A 23,330-nucleotide genomic window follows, 5' to 3' on the forward strand; every position below is an offset into this window, starting at 1 on the left:
CTGTGTGGTGATGAATGTTAACTTGTGGTAATCATTTCATAATATAGACATATATCAAATTATTACATTGTATACCTTAAAATAAAACCTTGCATATCAATTGTATCTCAGTATAACTGGTATATAGACATATAGGTAGTACTTATTTATAGTTGTCCCGTGTGGCTTGTGGGATCTGTTTCCTGACCTGGGATTGAACCCAGACCCCAGCAGTGGAAGCCTCAAGTCCTAACCACTGGATGGCTAGGGGATTCCTTAGATGGTATTTAAAGTCATGAAATGGTTGCAATCACCTCAGAGCAGTATAGACCTGGGAAGTCAGAGGTTGAGGAAATAAGCTAGATCTAGCAAAGGAGGCAAAGAAGGAAGAGTAGTGTCCTCTAAGCGACATGAACATTTTAAGATTGTGTTAAGTTAAGAGAAGAAATAACCACTGGACTTAGCAGCAGAGATGGGGAGGAGCCTCGGAGCTTAGTCCTATGTGAAAGAAATGACACAGGGAGCTGGGGCGTCCCTAATAGATGTGGGCTCTAAGCCTAGAGGCAAAGGTGGGTTTCAGGGTGAGAGAAATTCTGAGGCTTGACTTTGCAACCTGTGACCAAACGGAGAGGCTGCAGCCAGGGCCTGGTGTGGCTGACACGGTGGTGGTGGACTCTCAGGAGGCCACCTTGCCTGGGCCTCACATGCATTCTCTGTGACCAATTTAGACTTTTGATGTTCTCAATGGTTATATATGTAGTCTTTTGTATTTTTGTTCATTAGAATGTCAAATTTTTAGTATAAGACTTTTTTTATAACCATGTTTCTTCCATTTTAAATATATTAGAGTGCTAAGAAATGAGGCATGAGCCTTGCTTAACCTCAGAGCAAGGTAGGAGGGTGAGGCAAGTGCAGGGCCTGTGGGAGTGTTCACTTCAGGCACCTCTCTGATCTCACCCTAGTCCCAGCCCTCACTACCTCAGACATCACCAGACAGTGTGCCTGATGCCCACTCCTGGGAGCCTCCACTGAAGTAAGGGGTCCTGGAAAAAGCAGACTGGAGAGGAGAACTCTTGCTCTGGGTGGAGGTGAACATGCTACCCTGGAAACCTAGTACAAAGCAGATGGAGAATGACGCTGCCTTACAGCTCAAAAGTGGCTGCACACTGCCACCCAGTGATCATTCAGAGTAGGAATCCCAGGACTGTTCCCAGAACAGCACTAGCAGAGGGAAGACCAAGACACCAAGAGGAAGACACACACCTCAGTTAGCCTTGAATTTCTTGAACTGTGGCATTCAACCTTGGTGGAGAGAAACTTATTAAACATGCTGATCTCAAGGCCTCAACCCAGAACTGATCTCTGGGGATTGGGCATAATCATCTATAGAGTCAATGAGCCTGCGGGTGATTCCTGGGAACACTGAAGTATTGAGTAAAAAGCCGCTGTCATAAACTGAATCACACAGTGAGGGAGAGACCTTCTTGAGGCCTCCAGGAGTTAGAGGTTTTCCTGCTGCTCAGACACAAAAAGAAATGAAATTGTTCAATAGGTCTTTATTAACAGAGATAGACAGATGGACAGAGAATGCAGCAAGGGCAGTGTCCAGAAGCTGTGATGGGTGTGTGCGCAGAAAAGGCTTTCTCTAGGCCATCGACGGCCCCTTGAACCTGGGCCCACCTGTCCAGGTACTAGTCCCAGCAGTGGGCCCTGGGCTGAGGCCAGCTTCCCCATCATACCCTGGAGGGAGGTGTGACCTCAGCATTTTCCGTTCTCCAGAGGGTAGGGGACAGACCATGAAGGTACTTGCATAGCAGGGGAACAAAAAGGGGTAAGGCATATGGTGAGGATGGGAAATGAAGGGGAAGGGAATCATAGCTGCAGGTGAAGGGAGCCTCCAAAGGCAGCCCCTCTTCTCCCCCATCCCCCCTAATCAATGGCTGCTGGGCTGAAGGGTCAGACCCAGGCAGTTTGAAATAGCCACCCCCATCCCTAACTCCAGAGCTCTGACTAGGGGCAGAGAGGTTCTGGAGAGGCCTGAGTTAATCTGTGGGATGTGTGTTGGAACATGACTGGCTCCCTTGGTACATGTGGGGCTCCCTCTCTGGATGGGTGTGAATGCTGCCGTACACACAGGATTCAGTATCTGAATGTGTGTCTCATGTGTTCCCATGACTCTCTATGTTTGGTTGTATAAGCATGTATGTCCCTGCTCATACATCAGGAACTCAGTATCTGCATGTGGTATGTTCTTGTCTGTTCACATGGGCTCCAGCAAGTGGATGTGTGCGGGCCTGCCCGCTCCTGTCCATCCACAGGTCCTCCTTCAGGCCTGGCTGGTCAGGCATCCTGGCCGAAGAGGTAGGTGGTGAGTTCCAGCCGGAGGCCCCGGGCATAGGCTCGAAGAGTGTAGAAGAGGGTGAGGAAGTCCTGGGTGCTGAAGACAGTGTCAGCCAGTGCGAAGCCCAGGGTAGAGGGGATGACACCCCGGCCATACTCCACCATCCATGTGTTTGGCCCCCACTCCACAGCCGTTGCCTCACCAGGCCCGTGCACCACTGTCTCCCCTGGTGGGACAGGGAGCAACCACATGAGGAACGGGGCCCTGCCCTTCCCTTCCACGGCCACCTCCACCCCTGGCCTATAGGCTCTCTAGGGGTAGGGAATGGACAGGCAGCTTCAGGAAAGGAAAAGCTTTACCTCAATGGTTTGGTTGGGTAAGGGGCTAAGGTGGCCACTCCTGAACTTTCCTTTGTGGCATCACCTGGCTCATGTCCTCTAGTGGGGAAGTCTCACTTGGCCCCGCAACACTGTCTGGGAGCCATGGAAGTCTGCATTCCCAAGCCTCACTCATGTCAAGAAGAAGTTTAGCTAAACTTGGGCTGGGCCTATTAGATAGGGTGAGATGAATATGAAACTTGCTAGGCTTTCTGAGAAATGTAGCTATTCAATTACAATGTCTGCCACACTTTTTTTTTTTTTTGCTGTGCTGTGCAGTATGCAGGATCTTAGTTCCCCGACTAGGGATCTGACCCGTGCCCCCCTACACTGGGAGTGCAGTCATAACCACTGGACTGTCAGGGAAATCCCATGCCTGGCATGCTTGTAACATTCAACACCAAAGTTACTTAGCAGTCCAAACGCTTCATTATACAAAAAAACTGTCTGCCTCGTCTTTGGGGCATGACAGCATTTTTGATTACCCAACTGACTCCAGTAACTGCTGGGAATACTGGATGATTAAAAATCAGACATGGTTAACAGGAAGTTATGTTTCCACTTGGACAGGGGAAAAGTCACAGAAACCCTCAACACTGCCTCACCAACCACCTGTGGCTTACCTGGAGGGCAAAGGAACGAGGTGGAGGGCCCCTCAATGCACCCCCTTTTCCATGGCATGGCTCCTTCCCCCAACTACAGGCACCCAAGAATGAAAAGACCCACCTCTCTGACAAAGTCACCCAACCCACCTGGGTAGAAGACCTCACTTTTAGTAGTACCCTCTCTCCACTGGTGGAAGGTGCCAGAGATGATGGTATCCGAGATCTCAGCCCAGTAGCGCCCTGAGGAACAATCAAATGGACACTGAATACCAGGGTATCCGTAGCATCCTACGGCTTGGCCAAACGGCAGAAAGGAGGGCATGGGCCTTTGTACAGCCCCAGTCTCCCAGTTCGGCCCGCCGCCAGCACTGACCCGAGTGGCCGCTAGAGCCCAGAGCGGTGCCGAAGAGCAGCACGTACTCGGACAGGGAGGCGTGCAGAAGGCACATGGCGCCCATCCAGCCTCCCGCGTTCACGAACACCCACTGCAGGTCCTCGTCGGGCAGCACGTGGCCCGGGTGCAGCCGCCGCAGCTCCACGATCAGCCGAGAGAAGGCCAGCTCGTGGTCCAGCCCTGGCGGGGGTAGAGGAACAACACAGTCAGGGCCAGCACCAGTCCGAAACTGGGAAACGGTGCCCCTGGAACCTCCAGCTCGGCCCGGCCCGCCCCAACCCGTGGTCCTCCACCCGTTCACCCCCGGCTCACCCGCGTACTGCCGAGCCAGCTGCGCGATCTCTTCGTGCTGGAAGACGAAGCTCTGAGTTCCCAGCCAGAGCCAGACCACCTGGGCCAGCACTGCCGCGACCGCCAGGAGCAGCGCGGCCCACGCCCACCGCCGGCCCACGGCCCAACACATCCCAGTGGGTGGCCTGGCACAGTGCAGCGCTAGGGATTGCCGAGGCGGGAGGCTGTGACTCTTTCTGCCTCCGAGTCTGCGGCGCGCGGTCCACTACCCGTTCCCCCGCCACTGCCGTGGTACGGCTCGCCCTGGCCAATCGGAACTGCCAGGGCGCTGGGGCACCGCCTCTCGGGTTGAACCATTATCTCTCCGTGAGCGGGGAGCCGGGAGCTTCGAGGGGGCGGGGCGCCGCCGCGCGCGTCAGGCGAGGGGGCGGGGCTAAGCCCTCGGAGCTGCCGGCCTTCGGTCCTCTAGGAGGGGTCTCTCCTACTGCCGTCCTACTTGGGGTAGGAGAGGATGGCGGTGAAACGCAGAATGGACTGGCCCCTCCTGGGCTCACTGACTGGTGAAGCAGGTGAACCCGGAAGCAGAGCCTTCCGGGACTTGTGATGGTAAATGCCCGCCTTTGTTAGCACAGAAGGTGGGAAGGAGGCTCTTCAACTTGGGAACGTATGGAAGGCTTTTGGAGGCGGTGACACTTGAGCAGTGTCTTCAAGAGCGATGGGAAGGGCACTGCAGTGAGCCAGTGAGACCTTCTCCAAGAGCAAAAGCACGGAGGAGAGACACAGCGTGGGGTCTTCCGGGGGCCGACAATTCTTTCTTTATTCAGAAGCACAAAATGTGAGAGGAGGGGCTTGTAAACCAACTGAAGGTTATCAGCCGCGGGGGAGTGATAAAGGAAGAGAAGCAGAAGAAACAGAAAAAAGGCAGCATAGTGCGGTGATAAGACTGACTGGATTAAAAACCTGGCCCCTGCCACCTACTAATTGTGTGATCTTGGACAAGTTGTTTAAACTCTTTGTAACTCAATTTTCTCATCTGTAAAATGGGTTGAATAAAAGTACATAGTTTATTGTGATGAAGACTAAACCAGTTAATATTTACAAAGCAATTAGAGTCTGGCATGTGGTGTCATGTGCTAGTTATATAAATAAAACATAAAGGAGAAGAGAATTGGAAGACTGTAGCCTCACACATGAGAATGATGGAATGAGAGGTCAACACAGTCAATATAACTGATATTGTTATAATAAATATAACTGAGTGGTCCTATTAAATGATGGGAAATGGTCATTGAGTTTCTCAGGAGGGACATGTAGCAGAGAGGTGAATTTACATTCACAAATCCATTCCTTTTGCTCTTGGGCAGCCAGATTATATTCCAATCTACTCAGTAGTTAGGTGAGAAGTATAGGCAGAAATGATGTATGCCACTTCAAGGTCTGGCTCCTAAAATCTGTGAAATTATTGACACACTCTTCTTGCCTTATCTATTATCATAGTTACATACAGTTAAGTAGTTAGTAGAAAATTCTGAATGTTGCATGGGACAGAGCGCTTCCTCTCTCCCACAGTGGACTCTGGTGCTAAGCCACTGAGTTTGCGGGTTGTTTGTTACAGCAACTAAGATTATTTATCCTGATTACTGAAGAGCAAAAGACTTGTTACAGTGTACTGTGCAGATAGAGTAGAGGCTGGGAAGATGGACTATTTTTTTTTTTTTTTTTTTTGAGATACTTTTAACTAAGACGGGAAAGATTTAGAAAGGGGTTATTGCAAGACTGAGGGAACATGTTTTTGTATTGGCTCTGGCTTCTGTGACACTCCTGAATTGACCATTCTTTAGTATCCCAAGTAGCAGGGACTACCCCAAAACTCTGGTCTCTGCCCTGCTGTTTTAGGAAGAGTCCTCTGGGACTGTCTAGGTCTTCAGCTCCCCTACCTGGTCTTTCAGAAATCTTCTCCAGCACACACTGTTTTAAAAAAAGAGAAAGGCTAATTATTAGAGAGATGCAAATCAAAACCACACTGAGGTATGACCTCACACGGGTCAGAATGGCCATGATCAAATCGTCTATAAACAATAAATTCAGGACAGGATGTGGAGAAAGGGGAACCTTCCTATCCTATTGGTAGGAATGTAAACTGGTACAGCCACTATGGAGAACAGTATGTAGGTTCCCTAAAAAATAAAAGTAGAGCTACCACATAATCCAGCAATCCCACTCCTCGGCATATATCCAGAGAATCATAATTCGAAAAGATGCTTGCTGACTTCTCTGGTGGCGTACTGGATAAGAATCTGCCTGCTAATGCAGGGGACACGGGTTCAACCTCTGGTGCAGGACGATTCTACATGTGGCAGAGCAACTAAGCCTGGGTGCCATAACTACTGAGCCCACCTGCTGCAACTACCAAAGCCTGAGAGCCTAAAGCCTATGCCCTGCAACAAGAGAAGCCACCACAAGGAGAAGCCCATGCACCACAACAAAGAGTATCCCCTGCTAACTTCAACTAGAGAAAGCCCACACAACAAAAAGCAGTGAAGACCCAACACAGCCAAAAATAAATAAATAAAATTTTATTAAAAAGAGAAAAGATGCAAGTACCCTAATGTTCATTGCAACACTCTTTATAATAGCCAAGACATGGAATCAACCTAAATGTCCATTGACATGGATAAAGGAGATGTGGTACATATACGCAATGTAATATTACTCAGCCATAAAAAAAGGATGAAATAACAGCAACACAGATGGACCTAGAGATTATCATACTAAGTGAAGTAAGTCAGACAGAAACCAGTAACCAAAGCATATATTGCTGGGACTTCCGTGGCAGTCCATTAGTTAAGACTTCATGCTTCCAATGCAGGGAACGCAGGTTGGATCTGTGGCCCTGGAACTAAGATCCCACACGCTATGGCAAAAAAAAAAAAAAAAAAAAAGGCTGAATATTTGGAAATTGCCTGGTAGTCCAGTGGTCTGTGCTTCCACTGCAGGGGGAATGGGTTTGATCCCTGGTCAGAGGATTAAGATCCCATATGCCATGTGGTATGACCAAAAATAAATAAGTAAAATAAACAAATAGTTTTTTAAAAAAGCGCAAAACCCTTCCTGTTTTTCTTCATCCTGAACTCCCCTCTGGGCACACTGTTGTGGGGTCAGCTACAGTGGCTGCTGTAGTGGTAATATTTATTGTTAGCCGACAACATCCCCTTTCCACAAAAAGCAGATTTTTTTTATCCCTTTCCCTCCCTATTTCATGGGCAGCCAATGGGATATATAAAGCTCTGGTTTCTCAGCTCCGTGCCCTCTAGTGGTGGGCTTTAGATTTCAGTCTGGGGCAGAGATAAGGTAAATGACCTAAGACCCAGTTTTTACATCTGAGCTCAGCAAAACACCTGGCTTGACCTGGTGTGGCTTGGGGGAAGGGGCCTTCCTGCTACTGCCCAGCTCCTAGCTCACTAGGTTTCTATCTTAAGGTTCACGGAGGGAGTTTCCTGGTGGCCCAGTATTTAGGATTCTGGGCTCTCACTGCCATGACTCAGGTTCAATCCCTGGTTAGGGAACTGACCATCCTGTGCATGGTGTGCCAAAAAAAAAAAAAGAAAGGAAGGAAGAAAGGCAAGCTCACTGAAGTCTCAGAGACATTTCTAAGCATCAGGAAGAGCCTGTGAACTTGGGTCCACATCTCAGTTTGGCCACTTATCCTCTGGATGACCTTGAGGTCTCTGTTCTCCACTGCCAAATGGGGAGGATGTTCAGGCAATATTTAGATGACTCTATAAAGTGCCAGGGGAGGAATTAATTTGAAGTTTATTCTAGTTTTAGCCAACTGGTTTAATCCAAGGAAAAGTTGGAGAAGGGACAGGATTGTGCAAAGGAAACACCCCTGACCTCACCCAGATGGTTGTTGGAGCTACTGATAGTCCTATTCTCCCCACAATTTCAGATTTCTTACAGCCTTCTTACCCTGGCCACTTCCTGTGCTTTGTGTGTGTCTGTATATATGACACACAGAGAGAATATGGTTAGTTAGCCCCCTTTCCCCAAACCTGTTTCTGCTGCCTGGTGGGGCTAGCATATGGTTACAGTGAGGTACCCATTCCTTCAAATAGTTCCTGAAGCCAGGGTTTAGGTGAAGCAGCTCAAACCCCACAGCCCCCTATCCCATCCCCTTGCTTTTCCTCCACCAGAGTCACTGAACAGGTAAGTGAGGTGATTGTGGATCCAGGGTTATACCCTTACCTATCCTAGAATGTAAGCTCTGGGAGGGCTGAGACTATGACTTGTGCACACATGGACATCCTTTTGTGCCACATGGAGCCTAGGTTCCTGGCACGCGGTAGATGCTCAGTAGGTAAATATTTGCTGAATGAATGACCAAATGACTTAATGCAGCAAAGAAGTCTTTTAAGCATCCCAGAGCTGAGGGATCTGTAGTAAGCAGTTTCACAGAGGCTGTTTCAGGATAGTTAGTGGCTTTGGCCCTAGACTGGGATCATCAAAGTCGCCCCCTGTAGGGGTAGTCAGTCCTGAGCCCCGCCCCCAGGTGGTAGGGCGGACCCTCGGGATGTCACGTGCTGGCGGCTGTCCAATCATCGAGGCCGGGGCGGGGCGAGACAGAGAGGCGATGGGGGCGAAGTGAGCAGGCTCAAAGTTCCAGACGATACCTACCCCGCGGTGGCCTCCAGTCGCGTCGCGGAGCGTGTCCTGAGCAGCGCCAGCAGGCGTTAGAGGCGGACGCCATGGCCACAACCTTCCGGGCAAGCGGTAACTGCAGGGCGGCCGGGACTCGCTGGGACGCGAAACTGAACCCTCCCCTTCCTTAGGAAGTTGTCGTCCCTGCCCGCGGGTCGGCGCGCCCACCGGTCCAGGCACGCGCGGCGAAGGGACACGCCGGTGTTGGGGCTGCAGGCTAATTGGCGCTGGGAACGCCCAAGCTCCGGCCTCTAGCTCTTGAGCAGGGTGGGGCCAAGAGGTTGCATCCGAGCTTGGGCCTTCTGCAGGGGAGAAGGGGGCGAAGAGCTTTGTGACTGATCTGGACTCTCTGCCGCCAGAGCATCAGCATATCCGCTACAACCCGCTACAAGATGAGTGGGTGCTGGTGTCAGCGCACCGCATGAAGCGTCCCTGGCAGGGGCAGGTAGAGCACCAGCCTCTGACAACAGTACCCCGCCATGACCCCCACAACCCTCTCTGTCCGGGGGCCACACGGGCCAATGGAGAGGTCAGTCTTTAAATCCTACATCTGCAGGCTTGGCGGGGGGGTGGGGGGGGGTGGTTGGGAGTAGGGGGAGTAGCTCCATCTCCTTTCCCTTACGGCTCCCCTTCACCCCACAGAGGAATGGACCCTAACCCTTCACCTCACAGGGGGAGTGGACCTCCTTCTGGGTCATATCCCACCAAGTCTTTCTGACCTCAGAGTGGCCTTCCCCACCTACTTATAACCTTGGGACCCACCAGATGACTGGTGATATAGGCCAGCAAAGGCTTCTAGCCCATCCTTGTCTGTAGGTGAATCCTGACTATGAAGGCACCTTCCTGTTTGACAACGACTTCCCAGCTCTGCAGCCTGATGCCCCTAGTCCAGGTAACCTGGCTCTGGGTGCTGTTGGGGAGCAAAGAGGTTGTACCTTGTTGGGGGACTTCTACTGCATAGAGTGATACCCCTTTATCTTAGGACCCAGTGATCACCCCCTTTTCCAAGCAGAGGCTGCTCAAGGAGTTTGGTAACAATAAATTTCTACTCTTACACCCTTCAACCTGGGGCCTGGACTGAATACTAGGATTGGGCCCTACCCCCAACACAGCAAGCCCTATACCTATGTCATCTCTCCTTCCTTCACCACCTAGTAAGGTCATGTGCTTCCACCCCTGGTCGGATGTGACACTGCCTCTCATGTCGGTCCCTGAAATCCGAGCTGTCGTTGATGCTTGGGCCTCAGTCACAGAGGAACTGGGTGCCCAGTACCCTTGGGTGCAGGTCTGTGAGGTTGCCCCCTCTACTAGGTGGTCAGGGAAGGGGTGGTAAAATTTGGTTCTGGGAATTGGCACTTTTATTTCCATGGGCTGTGGTCGGGAGGGGTTGACTTGGTGTCTTTTTGGCTTAAAGCTCCCTGCTTCTACTTCGTAGATCTTTGAAAACAAAGGAGCCATGATGGGCTGTTCTAACCCCCATCCCCACTGCCAGGTAAGAGTGTGAGGGGCTTCCATAGATCATCTGGGCTGAGTCCAACCCAGCACTGTGAATTGGGGAACTGGAGTAAGGGAAGGGCCAGAGGAAGTATGCTACTGATGAGGAGGCTCAGGGGGTGAAGGATCTGTCTGCTCTTCTACTGCCCCTTGACAGGTGTGGGCCAGCAGCTTCCTGCCAGATGTTGCCCAGCGTGAGGAGCGATGTCAGCGGGCCTATCAGAGTCAGCATGGAGAACCCCTGCTTGTGGAGTACGGCCGCCAGGAGCTGCTCAGGAAGGTGGGAGAAAGCCAAATCTTGTGTCCCTAAGAAGCCCTTAACCTCACCCCAAAAGGAGAGGTGTGTGAAGAAGGGTAGAACAGAAGTAGCAGAGAGACTTGCTAGGGGACACAGCAATAAGCTAAAAGAAAGATAATGAAGACTTAGACTAGGGTGATAGTGACAGAGGTGGTGAGAAGCCATCAGTTTCTACATAGGTTTTTTGGTCTTCCCATACCTATTTGCTGGCCTCCTCACACCCACCTTGATGACATCATTTCCATTGGGTTGGCCTAGGAACGTCTGGTCCTAACTAGTGAGCACTGGTTGGTGCTGGTCCCCTTCTGGGCAGTGTGGCCCTTTCAGACATTACTGCTGCCCCGTCGGCATGTGCGGCGGCTGCCTGAGCTGACCCCTGCTGAGCGTGACGGTGAGTCTCCCAGCTGGGCCCCTGGGGCCAGGCTTTGGCTGGGGATGGCTCTGGTGGGGACAGCATCTGTGCCCCAGACTGAGAGTTAGGCTCTGATTCCAGATCTATCCTCCATCATGAAGAAGCTCTTGACCAAGTATGACAACCTATTTGAAACATCCTTCCCCTACTCCATGGGCTGGCACGGTGAGGCTTCCAGAGTACCTATGTCTATCCCCAACGCCATTTCTGGGCTCCTGGGTCCCAGCTTAGTGGGCTGCAACTCCCAGTAGGCCTTGGAACACTTGCTGGGGAAGCATTCAGAGCAGATATGCCAGAACTGAGAGTGGAGACGCAAACTTAGTGAAACTATGTCTCCCAGTGCACTTTCTGGTGCCTTGTCTCTCTGGCAGAGAATGCGGGAAGATGTAGTTTTCAGGTACCTGCTATGGTTTGGGGAGAAGGCAACGGCACCCGACTCCAGTACTCTTGCCTGGAAAGTCCCAGGGACGGAGGAGCCTGGAGCTAAGCTGAAGAACTAAGAAAGGACCCTTCCCAACCATCTCTGCCTTCTTTTTGTCAGGGGCTCCCACAGGATCAGAGGCTGGAGCCAACTGGGACCACTGGCAGCTACATGCTCATTATTACCCTCCACTCCTGCGCTCTGCTACAGTCCGGAAGTTCATGGTTGGCTATGAAATGCTTGCCCAGGCCCAGAGGGACCTCACCCCAGAGCAGGTCAGGATTTGGAACACCCTGGATCCTTGGATCCCCTTTTCTCTCCTGTTTACTCAAGGGATCCCAACAATCATGACCCTAAAAACCCCCATAACTTGGGTATTCCTGGGGACTCCAGAGCTGCTCAACTCCTTCATCTCTGGCTATTCCAGCAGTCCTTCTCACCAACCTCCCTGCCCCACACACCCTCCCCAGTGTCTAGTGTCTTCTCACATTCAGAACTCCATACCCCATTCTGGGCAAACATTACCCTCCCTAATTATCCCCTTTCCCCCTTCCAGGCTGCAGAAAGACTAAGGGCACTTCCTGAGGTTCATTACCGCCTGGGGCAGAAGGACAGGGAGACAGCAGCCATCGCCTGACCACGCTGACCACAGGGCCTTCTGTCTGAGGAACCAGGGCTTAGAATTTGGGCAGATGTGGGATCAATAAAACTATGCTTCTCAAACTTTAATCACATATTCTAATGCCAGATGAGTGTGAACTCTGATCCCCTGGGGGTCTGGGGTTAAAGGCTGAAGGCATAGCTCCAGCCACAACCTTCTTTGTCAACTTTTTTGCTTACTCAGTCACTCAGTTGTGTCTGACTCTTTGCGACCCTTTGGACTGTAACCCACCAGGTTCCTCTGTCCATGGAATTTTCCAGGCAGGAATACTGGAGTGAGTTGCCATTTCCTCCTCCAAGTGGAACTTCCCGACCCAGGGATTGAACCTGTGACTCCAAGAGATGTGCAAAAATTTAAGAGTGCGACCTCCCCACCTCTCCTTCGCCCCAAATCTCTGAACAAAATTAATACTCAATGTCATGTGTGGCTTATAGAGTCTTTTACTCCTAGGGTAACAAAGGCAGCCCAGTTTAAAATTGTTTTAGAATCCTTTGTTCTTATCTTTGGCTGAGGGAAAACCAGAGCCTCCCTTGCACCATCCCTAGGGTGTCAACTCACCAAGCCTGGGACTGAGGGTTTAGTGGGCATCAGGCGAGGAGGATCCTAGTCCCAGTGGTCAGTGGCCAGGCCCTGGGCCGCTGGCCAGAACCCTGGCTTTGTGAGTGGCTGCATCTTGGCTCTGCTCCAGCCCACAGGGGCTGAATGGGCGGGCAGGGAACGTGTACGTGGCTTTTTGTCCTTGGCCTTTCCAGACTCCCACATGCAGCATGTATGCATAGTGTCTGAACACCTCTGTTGCCCCTGTGCCCCAGTCATTGCAGAGGACAGAAGATAGCCCTGGCAGGGAGGGGCTGCCAGAGTTAGGAGCCCTGAGGCCTGGAAGGAGGGCATGGTTTGCAGACTGACCCTGGGTCCAGCCACACTTCTCTGGACCTGTTTCCCTGGCAAGACTGTAACTGCGGGAATAACAAGTCATACAACCCAGGAGATGTGATGCACCTAGGGTCCTCCAAACATTTAGGTGAAGTCAGGAGCTTGTGAGTGATGCAGGAATGGCCAGAACACTTTTTGTCTCCTTTCTTTCCAAGGGAATTGAGACTGTGGTGGGGGGAATCACATCAGGCAGGACCGTAATACCCTAACCCAGGATAACCTTCACTGCCTTCCAGCCCGGGGTCCTGTCTTCCTAAGAGACCCTGGAGGGGAAGGGTCAACTTGGAGTGTTGCCCTGTTTTGAAGACGCTCAGACAAACGTGGCACACATTTTCCTTGAGCCCCCATTGACTGGGGAATGGAACCCTAGATGGGCGGCTAGTTTCTTAAGACATACATTCCTACTACCTTTGAATGGCCTGCTTTTGGAGTCATCTGGGGAGTTTTAAACAGTACTGATTTAATTGCAGTGTGGCTTGGCGGTTATAAAACCACGATGTCCAGTGACGTTTGAGACCCACCGCCTTAACAGCGGTCCACCTCCTTGTCTTATCTGGAGTCAGGGGCACCTTCAGCTTCCCCGGTCACCTGCCCAGTAGCTCCTAAGCCACAAAACCTGAGGCTTTGTTTGCGGACAGCTGGGAGGGGGAGGGGCCTGGGAGCTTCGGATCCCGCGGTCCCAGGAGGAGGGGCTTTCGGGGCCTGGACCCAGGAACCCAGCTCCACGCTCCGTCCCCCGGCGGCAGCCTCCTCAGTCCCGGACGGGACAGGAAGTGTCCGGCCGAGGTGGGGGTGGAGGTGATTGGCAGTTGGAGGCTCCAATGGGCCGAGACCCCCCCTATTTCACCCTGCTCCTTCCATTGGCGCCTGGGCGGAGCCGCCCCCACGGCGGGGCCCCAGGGCGGGAGGGAGTCGAGGCCGGGGCAGAGGGCGAGGGTGAGGGCGAGGGCGAGGGCGGAGGGCGCTGGCGGCGGCGGCCGCGGAAGGTGAGGCCTGATGGGGCCGCGGGTGAACTGGCGGGAGCCTCGCCAGGAGAGGGCGGGGCAGGGGGGTGTGGGATTGAGCGACTGACGGACTGTCAGTGTGCGTGTGCGTGTGTGTGTGTGTGTGTGTGTTTGTGTGTGTGCGCGCGCGCGCGCCTGTGAGACTGCCAAAGCTGTGTGTGACGATGTCAGTGTGCGAGACTTCACAACAGAGTCGCTTGGTGCAACTGTCAGCTAGTATGCCTGCGGGTGTCGCTGTGCTTGTGGCTGAGTCTGCATGTGGCTGTGCGGGTGTGCGATTCCGTGTGCGTGTGTCAGTGTGCAGTGTGGGGGCAGAGATTGGGTCAAGCGTTTGTGCGGGTGAGACGGCCCGTGAGCACAGCGGGGCAACTGTGTTTTGGGAAGGTCTCTGCAGGATCTGAGATCGTGTCTGCCAGCGTGAGAGTGCGTGGCTGGGTTTATGTGTGCTCAGGTGTGACTTCAGCCGTGGCAGAGTAAGAATGGGACTTGCACTCCACGTGTATCCTGTGTCCTGACTGTTAGACCGGGGAGGGGTGGAGCTGGGTTTGCATCTTGGGGACCCACTTCGGTAGGTAGCTGATGACACTGACCTTTCTACTCAGTGGCCTGCGTGGAAGGACCCATCCCAACACACTTGACTTGCCCTTCTTTCAGTGCTCCTGTCACTGGCCCTTTGATTCGTATTTTCTGTTTCCCTGCCTGACTCAGTTTTCTATGTCTTTTTCTCTCCCTATTACTTTCTTCCTAGAGCTCACACTCTATGTCTCTTCACAGTTTCGTCTCTCCAGGGATCTCTGCTAAGAGCCCCTTGGAAGAAGAAGCTTAAACCATGATGAGGAGTTGCTCACAGGGAGTGCTGTGACCCCCATCCCAGGGGCGGAGTGCTAAGTGTATGTGTGACTGTGCAAGGAAGACTTCGATGTCTGTGCCTTTGTGCGTGTCTGGGTATGTGTAAATGTACATGTCTCAGTGTATCGGTGTAACTGAGTGGCTGTACCTAAGAGTGTGTGTCTGAGGGTAAGTGTGGGTCTTGTGAGTCTGGCACCAGGGACCAAAGGCATTTCCTGGTGCTGGGGCCTGAAGAGGAGAGCGGGGAGGTGGAGGGAGGTGAGAAATGGCTGGAACATCCAGGGGAGGAGGAAGCTGGACTCTGGCTTTTCTTTATATCCCTCAACATGGGGCCTCTCTTCCCCTTAAAACACAGCCAGCTGTACCCTAAGGAAATATTTGCTGGGAAGTTAGTATGAAAAGAGTGGAAGCACAAGTGTGTGTCTGCTTTTTCATTTGAGTGTGTCCACGTGTGTTCAGGGGAGTGTCTTTGTTGATGGTGCCTAGGGAAGCCCCCTTGAGTGTGCCTGTGTTTGGCTGTGTGAGAACACAGGGAACCTCTCACTGACAGAGACAGAGCAGCCCTCCTTTCTCTCTGGCTGTGCCTGCCTGTGCCTGTGGCTTCCTTTCCAGACTTGGGGGAGGCCTCTTCCCTTCCCAGGGCCTTGGGTGAGAGGGGGTGGGAGGGGAAGAGGGAGGAGGGGGAGGGGGCCTGGCTAGGGGACGGCAGAGCTGCGGGGGCGCAGAGGGGCGGGGGCAGGGAAGGGGAAGGAGGGGACGATTCTGGGGTCGCAGAACTGAGTGGAGCTGAGACGGTACTGTAGCTGGTGGGAGGAAGTCCTGGAGGCCATGGACGGTCAGCCACTGGGATCACCGAGGTAGGGCAGGGCTGAGCAGGGTAAATGTGGCTGGGGGGCTGGGGTAAGCCACTGGACACACTCGGACAGACACACAGACCCATAGAGGTCCCTGCTCAGTTCTGTGGGTGGAGGGATTTGGGCTCTCCCTCTTCTAGAGCCCTTGCCTGGGGCCCTTTCCCCATCTGCCCCTTCTCCTGCCCCAGTTCCCACCTCCCCACTGCCTTTCTCCTCCTGTTTTCTCCCAGCCTGAGTCCCTCTCTTGTAGCACCCCAATCCCCCACACATACACAGTTGGTTATGTTTTCAGCCTTTGTGAGATCCTGCTGCCCTAGCCCAGCCCCCACCGCCTCCCGGTCCTCATCTCTGGGCATCTCTGGTCCCGTGGCCCCCACCCAGCCTCCTGTTCCCCCGGGCTCCTAGCTCCCCTCAGCCTCCTCTCCCCTCCCGCCACCCTGTCTCCATCTGCTGGCTCCTCGCCCGCCCCAGCCTCTGGCAGCAGCTCGGGCATCTGGATCTGCTTAACTCTGCAGCCTCAGCCTGCACCCTAGCCCTGTCCAGCCTCCCAGGCTTGAGACCAACAAGATTCCAGAGTCAGGCTCACAGGAGCGGCCCAAATAGCCAGAGCAAGGGGCCAGGCTTGGCAGCCAGCGCAGGGCTAGGCCTCATGGCAGGGGAGCAGGGTGGGCTCAGACCTACTCTTGACAGTCCCCGCCCCAGGGTGACAAGGATGGCCACAGGTCAGTCAGAGGCAGCGGCTGTCCCTGGGCCAGTTGGGGATGGACACGAAATTCCCAACAGCTGGATTGGAGGAGTTAATGGGAGTGATGGAGCCTGAGCCAGCGCTTGGTGCCAGGGGTGGGCGCCAAGGGTGGTGTGGGGGGCGGTGGGGGGGTGGCGGTGCTGGCAGAGGCTGTTGCCTCCGGCTTTTGTTCTGGGCCCTAAGCCCATGGCTGAGAAGGAGGGTGTGATGGTGTGTGATGGGGTGTGTGTGTGTGTGTGTACTCACACACAGCACTAGGTGTATGGTGGAAAGGGGACCTTACATCAGATCCTCCAATGATGTCTGATAGCCTTACCCCACATGGATCCTCTTCCTCCTAGAAAGCCCCAGTTTGGAAGAGGAGGAGGCAGGCTTTAGCCTCCCGTCTTGGGCATGTGGTATCGCTGACCTTGCTTTTCTCCTGCAGATGAGCAGCAGCTGCTCAGGGCTGAGCAGGGTCCTGGTGGCCGTGGCTGCAGCCCTGGTGTCTGCCTCCTCTCCCTGCCCCCAGGCCTGGGGCCCCCCAGGTAAGAAGAATCCTGCTCTATGACCCCCCAACTCTGATTTGTGATGCCACCAGCACTGTAGCCCCTTCTCAGGCCTGCCCTGTGACCCTCGCAACCACTGACATCCAACCTGGCAACATTCTCTCTCCACCCTGCCCTTTGAGCTCTCTCCAGACTATAACATGATGCTTTGACCCTATGACCCCACGCGGGTCTTAAAAGTCCATCCCTTATCCTGTCATTCTCACAAAGTGTGGGGTAGGATGGGAGAGAGGGAAAGGAAGAGCCTCTGCTCAAAAGTGCCTTCCACAGGGGTCCAGTATGGGCAGCTTGGCAGGGCCCTGATGCTGTGTTGCCCTGGAGTGACTGCTGGGTAAGTGTTCCACTGGCCTGTTGGGTTGATGGAACCCTCTCATGACGCTTTCTTGACCTTGCCCTGTCCTCAGACCCCTCCCATCCTTGCCCCTTGTATCTGTAACCTTCATCTCTCTGTCCTAACCCTCAAACCATCCTTATTCAACTGAACCTTCAACCTACATATACTGAGCACCTGCTAATTGCCTGGTCTCTTCTAGCTAGACCTGGGATACAGCAGTGCACAAGCCAGGCAAGATGCCAGGTAGTAATACCTGCAGGGCAGAAAATCAAAAGGGAGTGATGTGGAAGAGGAGAACTGAATGACCACTTTTTATTGGTCATCAGGGAAGGCCTCTCTGAGGAGGTGATATATATATATTTTATTTGGTTGCACTGGGTCTTAGTTGTGGCATGTGGGGTCTAATTCCCTGATGAGGGATCAAACCTGGGGGCCCCTGGGCCCCCTGCATTGGGAATGTGGAGTCTTAGACACTGGACCATTAGGGAAATCCATGAGGAGGTGATATTGAAGCTGATTTCTGAAAGTGAAGTGAAAGTGAAGTCACTCAGTCGTGTCCGACTCTTTGCGACCCCATAGACTGTAGCCTACCAGGCTCCTCTGTCCATGAGATTTTCCAGGCAATAGTACTGGAGTGGATTGCCATTACCTTCTCCAGGGGATCTTCCCAACCCAGGGCTCGAACCCGGGTCTCCTGCATTGTAGACAGACACTTTACCGTCTGAGCCACCAGGGAAGTCAAGGTTATGGTATAAGCAAGCATTCCTGACAGAGGGAACAGCTAGTGCAAAGCCCTGAAGTGGGAGTGAGTTCCATACTTTTAAAAAAAAAATCACAGTTTTATACTTTTAAACTTTATTTATTTTTGGCCATGACCTGGCTTGCAGAATCCTAGTTTCCCGACCAGGGATCGAACCTGGGCCCTCAGCAATGGAAGCACAGAGTCCTAACCACTGGACCACTAGGGAATTCCTGAGCGCCACAGTCTTGAACTGAAAGAAGCACAACCTAACTGAAGTGCAGTGGTGGAAGGGGAGAGAGGGAGGTGATGAAGAAAAAAAGTAAGGTGAGGGCTAGATCACCAGGGGCTTTGTATGCCAGCAAACGGAGTTTGAATTTTACCACAAGCATACCAAGAAGCCAGGGGAGGGCTATGGCATGGTCTGACGCATACTTTGACTCTTCCTTCCATCTATCATCATCTCTTCTCACCCTCAGGGCCCCGGTGTCCTGGTTTCGGGACGGGGAGACAAGGCTGCTCCAGGGACCTGCCTCTGGGCTAGGGCCCAAACTGGTCCTGGCCCGAGCAGAAAGCACTGACGAGGGCACCTATACCTGCCGGACCCTGGACGGTGCACTTAGGGGCATGGTGACCCTGCGGCTAGGCTGTGAGTTGGGGAGGAGTGTTGTGGGGGAGTGATGAGAAGTGGGGCTCCTGAGGGACTGCAGGCCCAGAGGAAGCCCTCTGGGATGGGGAGGGCCTGGGGGCGTCTCACTCTCCAGCTGCGCCCTCTGCCTCTAGACCCCCCGGCCCGCCCCGTTGTTTCCTGCCGGGCTGCTGACTATGAGAACTTCTCCTGCACTTGGAGTCCCAGCCAGGTTAGCGGTTTACCCACCCGCTACCTCACCTCCTACAGGTGTGTCCAGCATCGGCTGTCTATGCCTATATATTTGGGTGTATAGCAAAATGTGGGTGTGGGAGTAGGTGGGGAGGTATTGAAGGAGGCCTGAGAGAGAGGGAGGACCCTCCTTTCCTTCCTGACCTCAGATGACCTCTTCCCTGCCAGGAAGAAGACTGTGCCGGGAGCTGATGGCCAAAGGTAGGATGTGAGGGGGAAGCTGGGGGCTCCAGCTGGATCCCACAGTGAGCATTTCCAGAGTCCAAGACCACATCCTTTCTCCTAGGATGAGCCCATCCACAGGGCCCTGGCCATGCTTACAGGACCCCCCTGGGGCGGCCCGCTGTATAGTCCATGGGGCAGAGTTCTGGAGCCAGTATCGGATCAATGTGACTGAAGTGAACCCCCTGGGGGCCAGCACCCGCCTGCTGGATGTGAGCTTGCAGAGCATCTGTGAGTACCCAGTCCTAGAGGTCTCCCCAGATCCCTACCACAGAGACCCCAGACTGGACCCCAGAGTATAGATAGCCCCGTAATTCATAACCCTCCTTCTGCTGAGCTCCCACACAGTTCCCTCCCAACACAGGTCTATTTCAGCACACAGATGGCCCCCAGGGAGACTTCAGCAGAATCCAAAGAGATCAGAACCCTAGGAGGCAGGGTTCCTTCAGCTTCTAGAGGTTACTGCCACCACCCCTTTCCCTTTCAAGTCCTTCCTGGCTGCCCAACCCCAGTGCTGCCTCTCTGCTTCCAGGCCCAGTGCTAAATGCAGCTCCATCTCACATCTTCCCTGCCCAGTGGAAACCCCTCACTGGCTTCCTCTTGACTTGTGTGTGGGAGGGGATCATGAAGGCTCTGGCTGGAATTTGGGCCAACTCATCTTCCTTGGAGGGAAAACAGATCACTCTTTAACTCACTCAATAAACATTTCAAAAATCCATCCTCAGATAACAGGGATGACAGATCCTGAGCCTAAGGGATGATCAAGCCTAAGATTTCCCCAAGTTCCTTGGCAGTGCTGCCCCTTTGGGACTTTTAGGCACACACCTGCCTTCCCTCTGGAGGCGATGGGAGAAGGATGAGCCCTCTCTTGTGCTCTGACTTTGTGTCCCCCCTCCCCCTTCACCTGCCCTCAGTGCGCCCTGACCCGCCCCAGGGCCTGCGGGTAGAGTCAGTGCCTGGCTATCCTCGCCGCCTGCGTGCTAGCTGGACATACCCTGCCTCCTGGCCCCGCCAGCCCCACTTCCTGCTCAAGTTCCGTCTGCAGTACCGTCCAGCACAGCATCCAGCCTGGTCTACGGTGAGGCCTTGGAGTGCACCCTGGTCTGGGGCTGTGTGTCCTGTCTCTAGATCCTCCAGATCTCCTCAGATCTGGGAGGTCACTGATACCCCGTGGGCTCTCCGCCTACAGAGCACTCTCCCTAGGCCAGGCCTTGTCACAGGGACTGCGCCTCCTCCCTCCGCCCTCCAGGGCTATAACTGATGTCAGCCCATCTGTGGGTAGATAGCAGTGACTTTTTAAAAATAACTTTTCTAGGAAAGGGAGGGCTTTTCACCCAGAGGCACAGACACTGATATACTCATGTGTGAATAAAGGTGAATTCCCGCCTCTGGAGGTGGCAGAGATTGCTAGCATCAGGCCCAGGGAGCTGCTGCCTCAGATAATAACCAATATTTACTGAACACTGTCTACCAAGCACTGTGCTTCACATTTACTATCTCCTTCAGGTGTACTTTCAGAGAAGGCAATGGCACCCCACTCCAGTACTCTTGACTGGAAAATCCCATGGACGGAGGAGCCTGGAAGGCTGCAGTCCATGGGATCGCTGAGGGTCGGACATGACTGAGCGACTTCACTTTCACTTTTCACTTTCATGCATTGGAGAAGGAAATGGCAACCCACCCCAGTGTTCTTGCCTGGAGAATCCCAGGGACGGGGGAGCCTGGTGGGCTGTCGTCTCTGGGGTCGCACAGAGTCAGACACGACTGAAGTGACTTAGCCTTAGGTGTACTTTAGGTGTACACATGTACTATCTCCTTTAGGTCTATTCACCTCTGTTTTACAAATGGAGAAACTGAGGCACAGAGAGAGGCCCAAGGTCACTCAGTAAGTGGCACAGCAAAGATCTGAACCCAGGCAGTCAGTCTGAAATCACAGCCTATCTACAGAACCACTATGCACTTTTGTCTTGTGAACGCTAGGTGTAGACCTAACACCACCAGCCACCCTATATGAAGCTCAGAAGGCTGCATCAGACTGACAGGGACTGGACTGGGAGGAAAGGGTGCTTTTTGCAGACTGGGGCTGGAGGCGGGTGGGAGGGCAGGAAGGCTGAGTGCTTATAACTGGATAACCTGCCAGGGAACTATCTGCACTCCCAGGTGGAGCCAGCTGGATTGGAGGAGGTGATCACCGATGCTGTGGCTGGGCTGCCCCATGTAGTGCGGGTCAGCGCCCGGGACTTTCTGGATGCTGGCACCTGGAGCTCCTGGAGCCCCGAGGCCTGGGGGACTCCAAGCACTGGTGAGAGACAGAGCCTAAGGAAAGGGCAGAGGCCAAGCCAACTAGTATCTATCTGCAGGGACTAGCTGGCCACATTGCAATTGCGGCCCCAGGCTTCAGCTGTACTGCCTGCAGCCCTGCCCTAGCGTAAGCCCCGCTCTAGCTTTAACCCTGTCTCTCAGCCTTTACCCCTGCTTACTTACCGAAAGCTGGCTCTGCCCCTTCGAGCTCTGCCTCCTAGGCGCCGCAGGGTCCAACCCCGGCCCTGGCCTCTCCTGGCACCTGGCAGGCTCTGGCCTCTGTCCCCACCCCTCGTGGACACTTCTCAGGTCTCATCTCCCTCCAGAGCCCCTACCGAAGGAGATGCCAGTTGGGGACCAGCAACACACACAGACAGAGGAAGAACCTCAGGCAGACAGCCCCGCTCCCCCAAAGCCGTCCCTTCTACCCGACCCACAGCCACTTGGTGAGCTTAAGCAGATGGGCAAAGGTGGGAGAGAATGACACAGCCCCAGGGAAAAGGGGACACCGAGTCTGGTCAGGCAGGCTTGCTCTTGCAGCTGACATCTGACCCTCTGCCTCAGACCACAGAGACCCCCTGGAGCAGGTGGCCGTGCTGGCATCTTTGGGAATCTTCTCTTTCCTGGGACTGGTGGCTGGGGCCCTGGCATTGGGGCTCTGGTAAGTGACTGGCCCCTTAGCCTCTGATCCTACACAGATGCTCTGATACTCACAGACCACACCCATTCCTACCCCTCATGACCCCAATCCCAGCATATCTGATTCTGGAACCATTCTTCCTCCCTCTTCCACTCCCAACTTCATGATTCTACTCTTTGCTCTCTTGATCCTTTACTAATAAAACCTTTTTGGAAGAGTCTGAGATGCCCCACATTGTTAGGGAGACAACTTCTTTTTTGTGCTCTAGGCTAAGGTTGAGACCAGATGAGAAGGATGGACCCCAAAAATCTGGGCTCTTGGCCCCAATGATTTCAGTGGACAAGCTTCCAGGTGAGTGTGACATCTGGGAGGTTTGGACTTGGGAGATGTGTGACCTCATTTTGACTGTATGGATTAAGAGCCACATGCCTTAATCCTCATAAGGGTTTTGGGAATCAAAGGTGGGTCTCCTCATTCTTATGACTTCTGGACTCAGAGAGGGGCCTTTCATTCTTGAGTCCCTGGGCTTAGAGCTGGGTCTCTTCTGTCTCTTGCAGGATGCTGGGGCTCCTAGATGGGACTCCTTCATTTTCAGGGTATTATGCTCTGAGCTGGATGTCCATCTTTATTCTTGGGGTATCTGGATCCCCTCCCCTATTTCTTGATGTGCCTGGGCCCAGAGCTAGATCTACTCCCTCATCCCCAGGGTGTTGGGGCTTACACAAAAGTGGCTGCCCTATTCATTCTTGGAGTGTTGGGCTCATAACTGGGTCCCCTCCCTCATTCTCAGGGGATCTGGGACAAGATCTAGTCCTACCATCTCCCTTGATTTTCCTCTTTCTTGCAGGAGTCCCAAACCTGTAGAGGACCTTGGAGGCCTTCAGCTGATTCCACCCAATGCTGGTGTGGATGGATGGACAGACAGAACCCAGGCAGGACAGCAGATCCCCATGGAGGCGGGTTCTCAGCTGGAAGTTCTGTTTGGAGCCCATTTCTATGAGACTCTGTGTTCCCAACTTGCCAGTTGAAAGGTGCCTGGACCTCTGACTTCATCCCAGAGCTGGAGGTCTACCCGAAGAATGTGTGTAGATGTGTATGGCTGTGTGTGTCCAAGTGTATGTGAGACAGGGGACATGTGTTCTCTGCATGTATGTATATAGGTACCTGGGGAGTGTGTGTGGGTCTTATGCTCTTGGCTTTGCCCCTGGAGGGAGTTGTGAGGGTGTGAATAAAGAGAATGAGGAGGTTCTGTCTATTGACATGTCTCACAGCTCCAGATTCAGGACTCACAGGAGAGTGCATCAAACTTG

The 23,330-nt window shown here is 53.4% G+C and overlaps 3 protein-coding genes across 7 annotated transcripts; 2 read left to right on the forward strand and 1 right to left on the reverse strand.

The window, feature by feature from the left end:
* Window positions 1-1,520: 1,520 nt before the first annotated feature.
* On the reverse strand, window positions 1,521-4,292 carry SIGMAR1 (sigma non-opioid intracellular receptor 1). The gene is made up of 4 exons (XM_019966453.2): window positions 4,009-4,292; window positions 3,676-3,876; window positions 3,450-3,542; window positions 1,521-2,546 (listed from the first exon to the last, which is right to left on the reverse strand). Exons 1-4 carry the CDS (start codon window positions 4,157-4,159, stop codon window positions 2,320-2,322), a joined length of 672 nt encoding a protein of 223 aa, XP_019822012.1. The 5' UTR covers window positions 4,160-4,292; the 3' UTR covers window positions 1,521-2,319.
* A 4,296-nt stretch (window positions 4,293-8,588) lies between these two features.
* Window positions 8,589-12,039, forward strand: GALT (galactose-1-phosphate uridylyltransferase). The gene is made up of 11 exons (XM_019966458.2): window positions 8,589-8,757; window positions 9,045-9,214; window positions 9,502-9,577; window positions 9,668-9,716; window positions 9,841-9,970; window positions 10,121-10,177; window positions 10,337-10,459; window positions 10,736-10,868; window positions 10,971-11,054; window positions 11,431-11,585; window positions 11,867-12,039. The coding sequence occupies exons 1-11, from the start codon at window positions 8,733-8,735 to the stop codon at window positions 11,945-11,947; spliced, it is 1,083 nt and encodes a 360-aa protein (XP_019822017.1). The 5' UTR covers window positions 8,589-8,732; the 3' UTR covers window positions 11,948-12,039.
* Window positions 12,040-13,671: 1,632 nt separating this feature from the next.
* IL11RA (interleukin 11 receptor subunit alpha) lies at window positions 13,672-23,279 on the forward strand. Of its 5 annotated transcripts, XM_019966454.2 has the most exons (14): window positions 13,870-13,890; window positions 14,683-14,798; window positions 16,784-16,883; window positions 17,175-17,235; window positions 18,457-18,626; window positions 18,761-18,875; window positions 19,026-19,058; window positions 19,144-19,310; window positions 19,994-20,157; window positions 21,240-21,381; window positions 21,707-21,826; window positions 21,945-22,041; window positions 22,289-22,371; window positions 22,868-23,279. In XM_019966454.2, the coding sequence occupies exons 3-14, from the start codon at window positions 16,784-16,786 to the stop codon at window positions 22,882-22,884; spliced, it is 1,269 nt and encodes a 422-aa protein (XP_019822013.2). In that variant the 5' UTR covers window positions 13,870-13,890; window positions 14,683-14,798; the 3' UTR covers window positions 22,885-23,279. The 5 variants fall into 5 exon arrangements, with proteins under 5 accessions (XP_019822016.2, XP_019822015.2, XP_019822013.2 ...); XM_019966457.2 differs by lacking the exons at window positions 13,870-13,890; window positions 14,683-14,798 and adding an exon at window positions 13,672-13,690; XM_019966456.2 differs by lacking the exon at window positions 14,683-14,798 and having other exon boundaries at window positions 13,797-13,890.
* Window positions 23,280-23,330: the final 51 nt, after the last annotated feature.

The sequence above is a fragment of the Bos indicus genome, chromosome 8 (assembly GCF_029378745.1).
Source record: "Bos indicus isolate NIAB-ARS_2022 breed Sahiwal x Tharparkar chromosome 8, NIAB-ARS_B.indTharparkar_mat_pri_1.0, whole genome shotgun sequence".
NCBI classification, from domain to species: domain Eukaryota; kingdom Metazoa; phylum Chordata; class Mammalia; order Artiodactyla; family Bovidae; genus Bos; species Bos indicus.

Coding starts and splice junctions, on each gene's coding strand:
- SIGMAR1 (XM_019966453.2), bottom strand. CDS start 4,159: ATGTGTTGGGCCGTGGGCCGGCGGTGGGCGTGGGCCGCGCTGCTCCTG. Junction 3,877..4,008: donor GCTGGCTCGGCAGTACGCGG/GTGAGCCGGGGG, acceptor TACCCCCGCCAG/GGCTGGACCACGAGCTGGCC. Junction 2,547..3,449: donor AAGTGAGGTCTTCTACCCAG/GTGGGTTGGGTG, acceptor CTGTCCCACCAG/GGGAGACAGTGGTGCACGGG.
- GALT (XM_019966458.2), top strand. CDS start 8,733: ATGGCCACAACCTTCCGGGCAAGCG. Junction 10,869..10,970: donor GACCCCTGCTGAGCGTGACG/GTGAGTCTCCCA, acceptor CTCTGATTCCAG/ATCTATCCTCCATCATGAAG. Junction 11,055..11,430: donor CTACTCCATGGGCTGGCACG/GTGAGGCTTCCA, acceptor TCTTTTTGTCAG/GGGCTCCCACAGGATCAGAG.
- IL11RA (XM_019966457.2), top strand. CDS start 16,784: ATGAGCAGCAGCTGCTCAGGGCTGAGCAGGGTCCTGGTGGCCGTGGCT. Junction 16,884..17,174: donor CCAGGCCTGGGGCCCCCCAG/GTAAGAAGAATC, acceptor TGCCTTCCACAG/GGGTCCAGTATGGGCAGCTT. Junction 19,311..19,993: donor TGTGAGCTTGCAGAGCATCT/GTGAGTACCCAG, acceptor ACCTGCCCTCAG/TGCGCCCTGACCCGCCCCAG.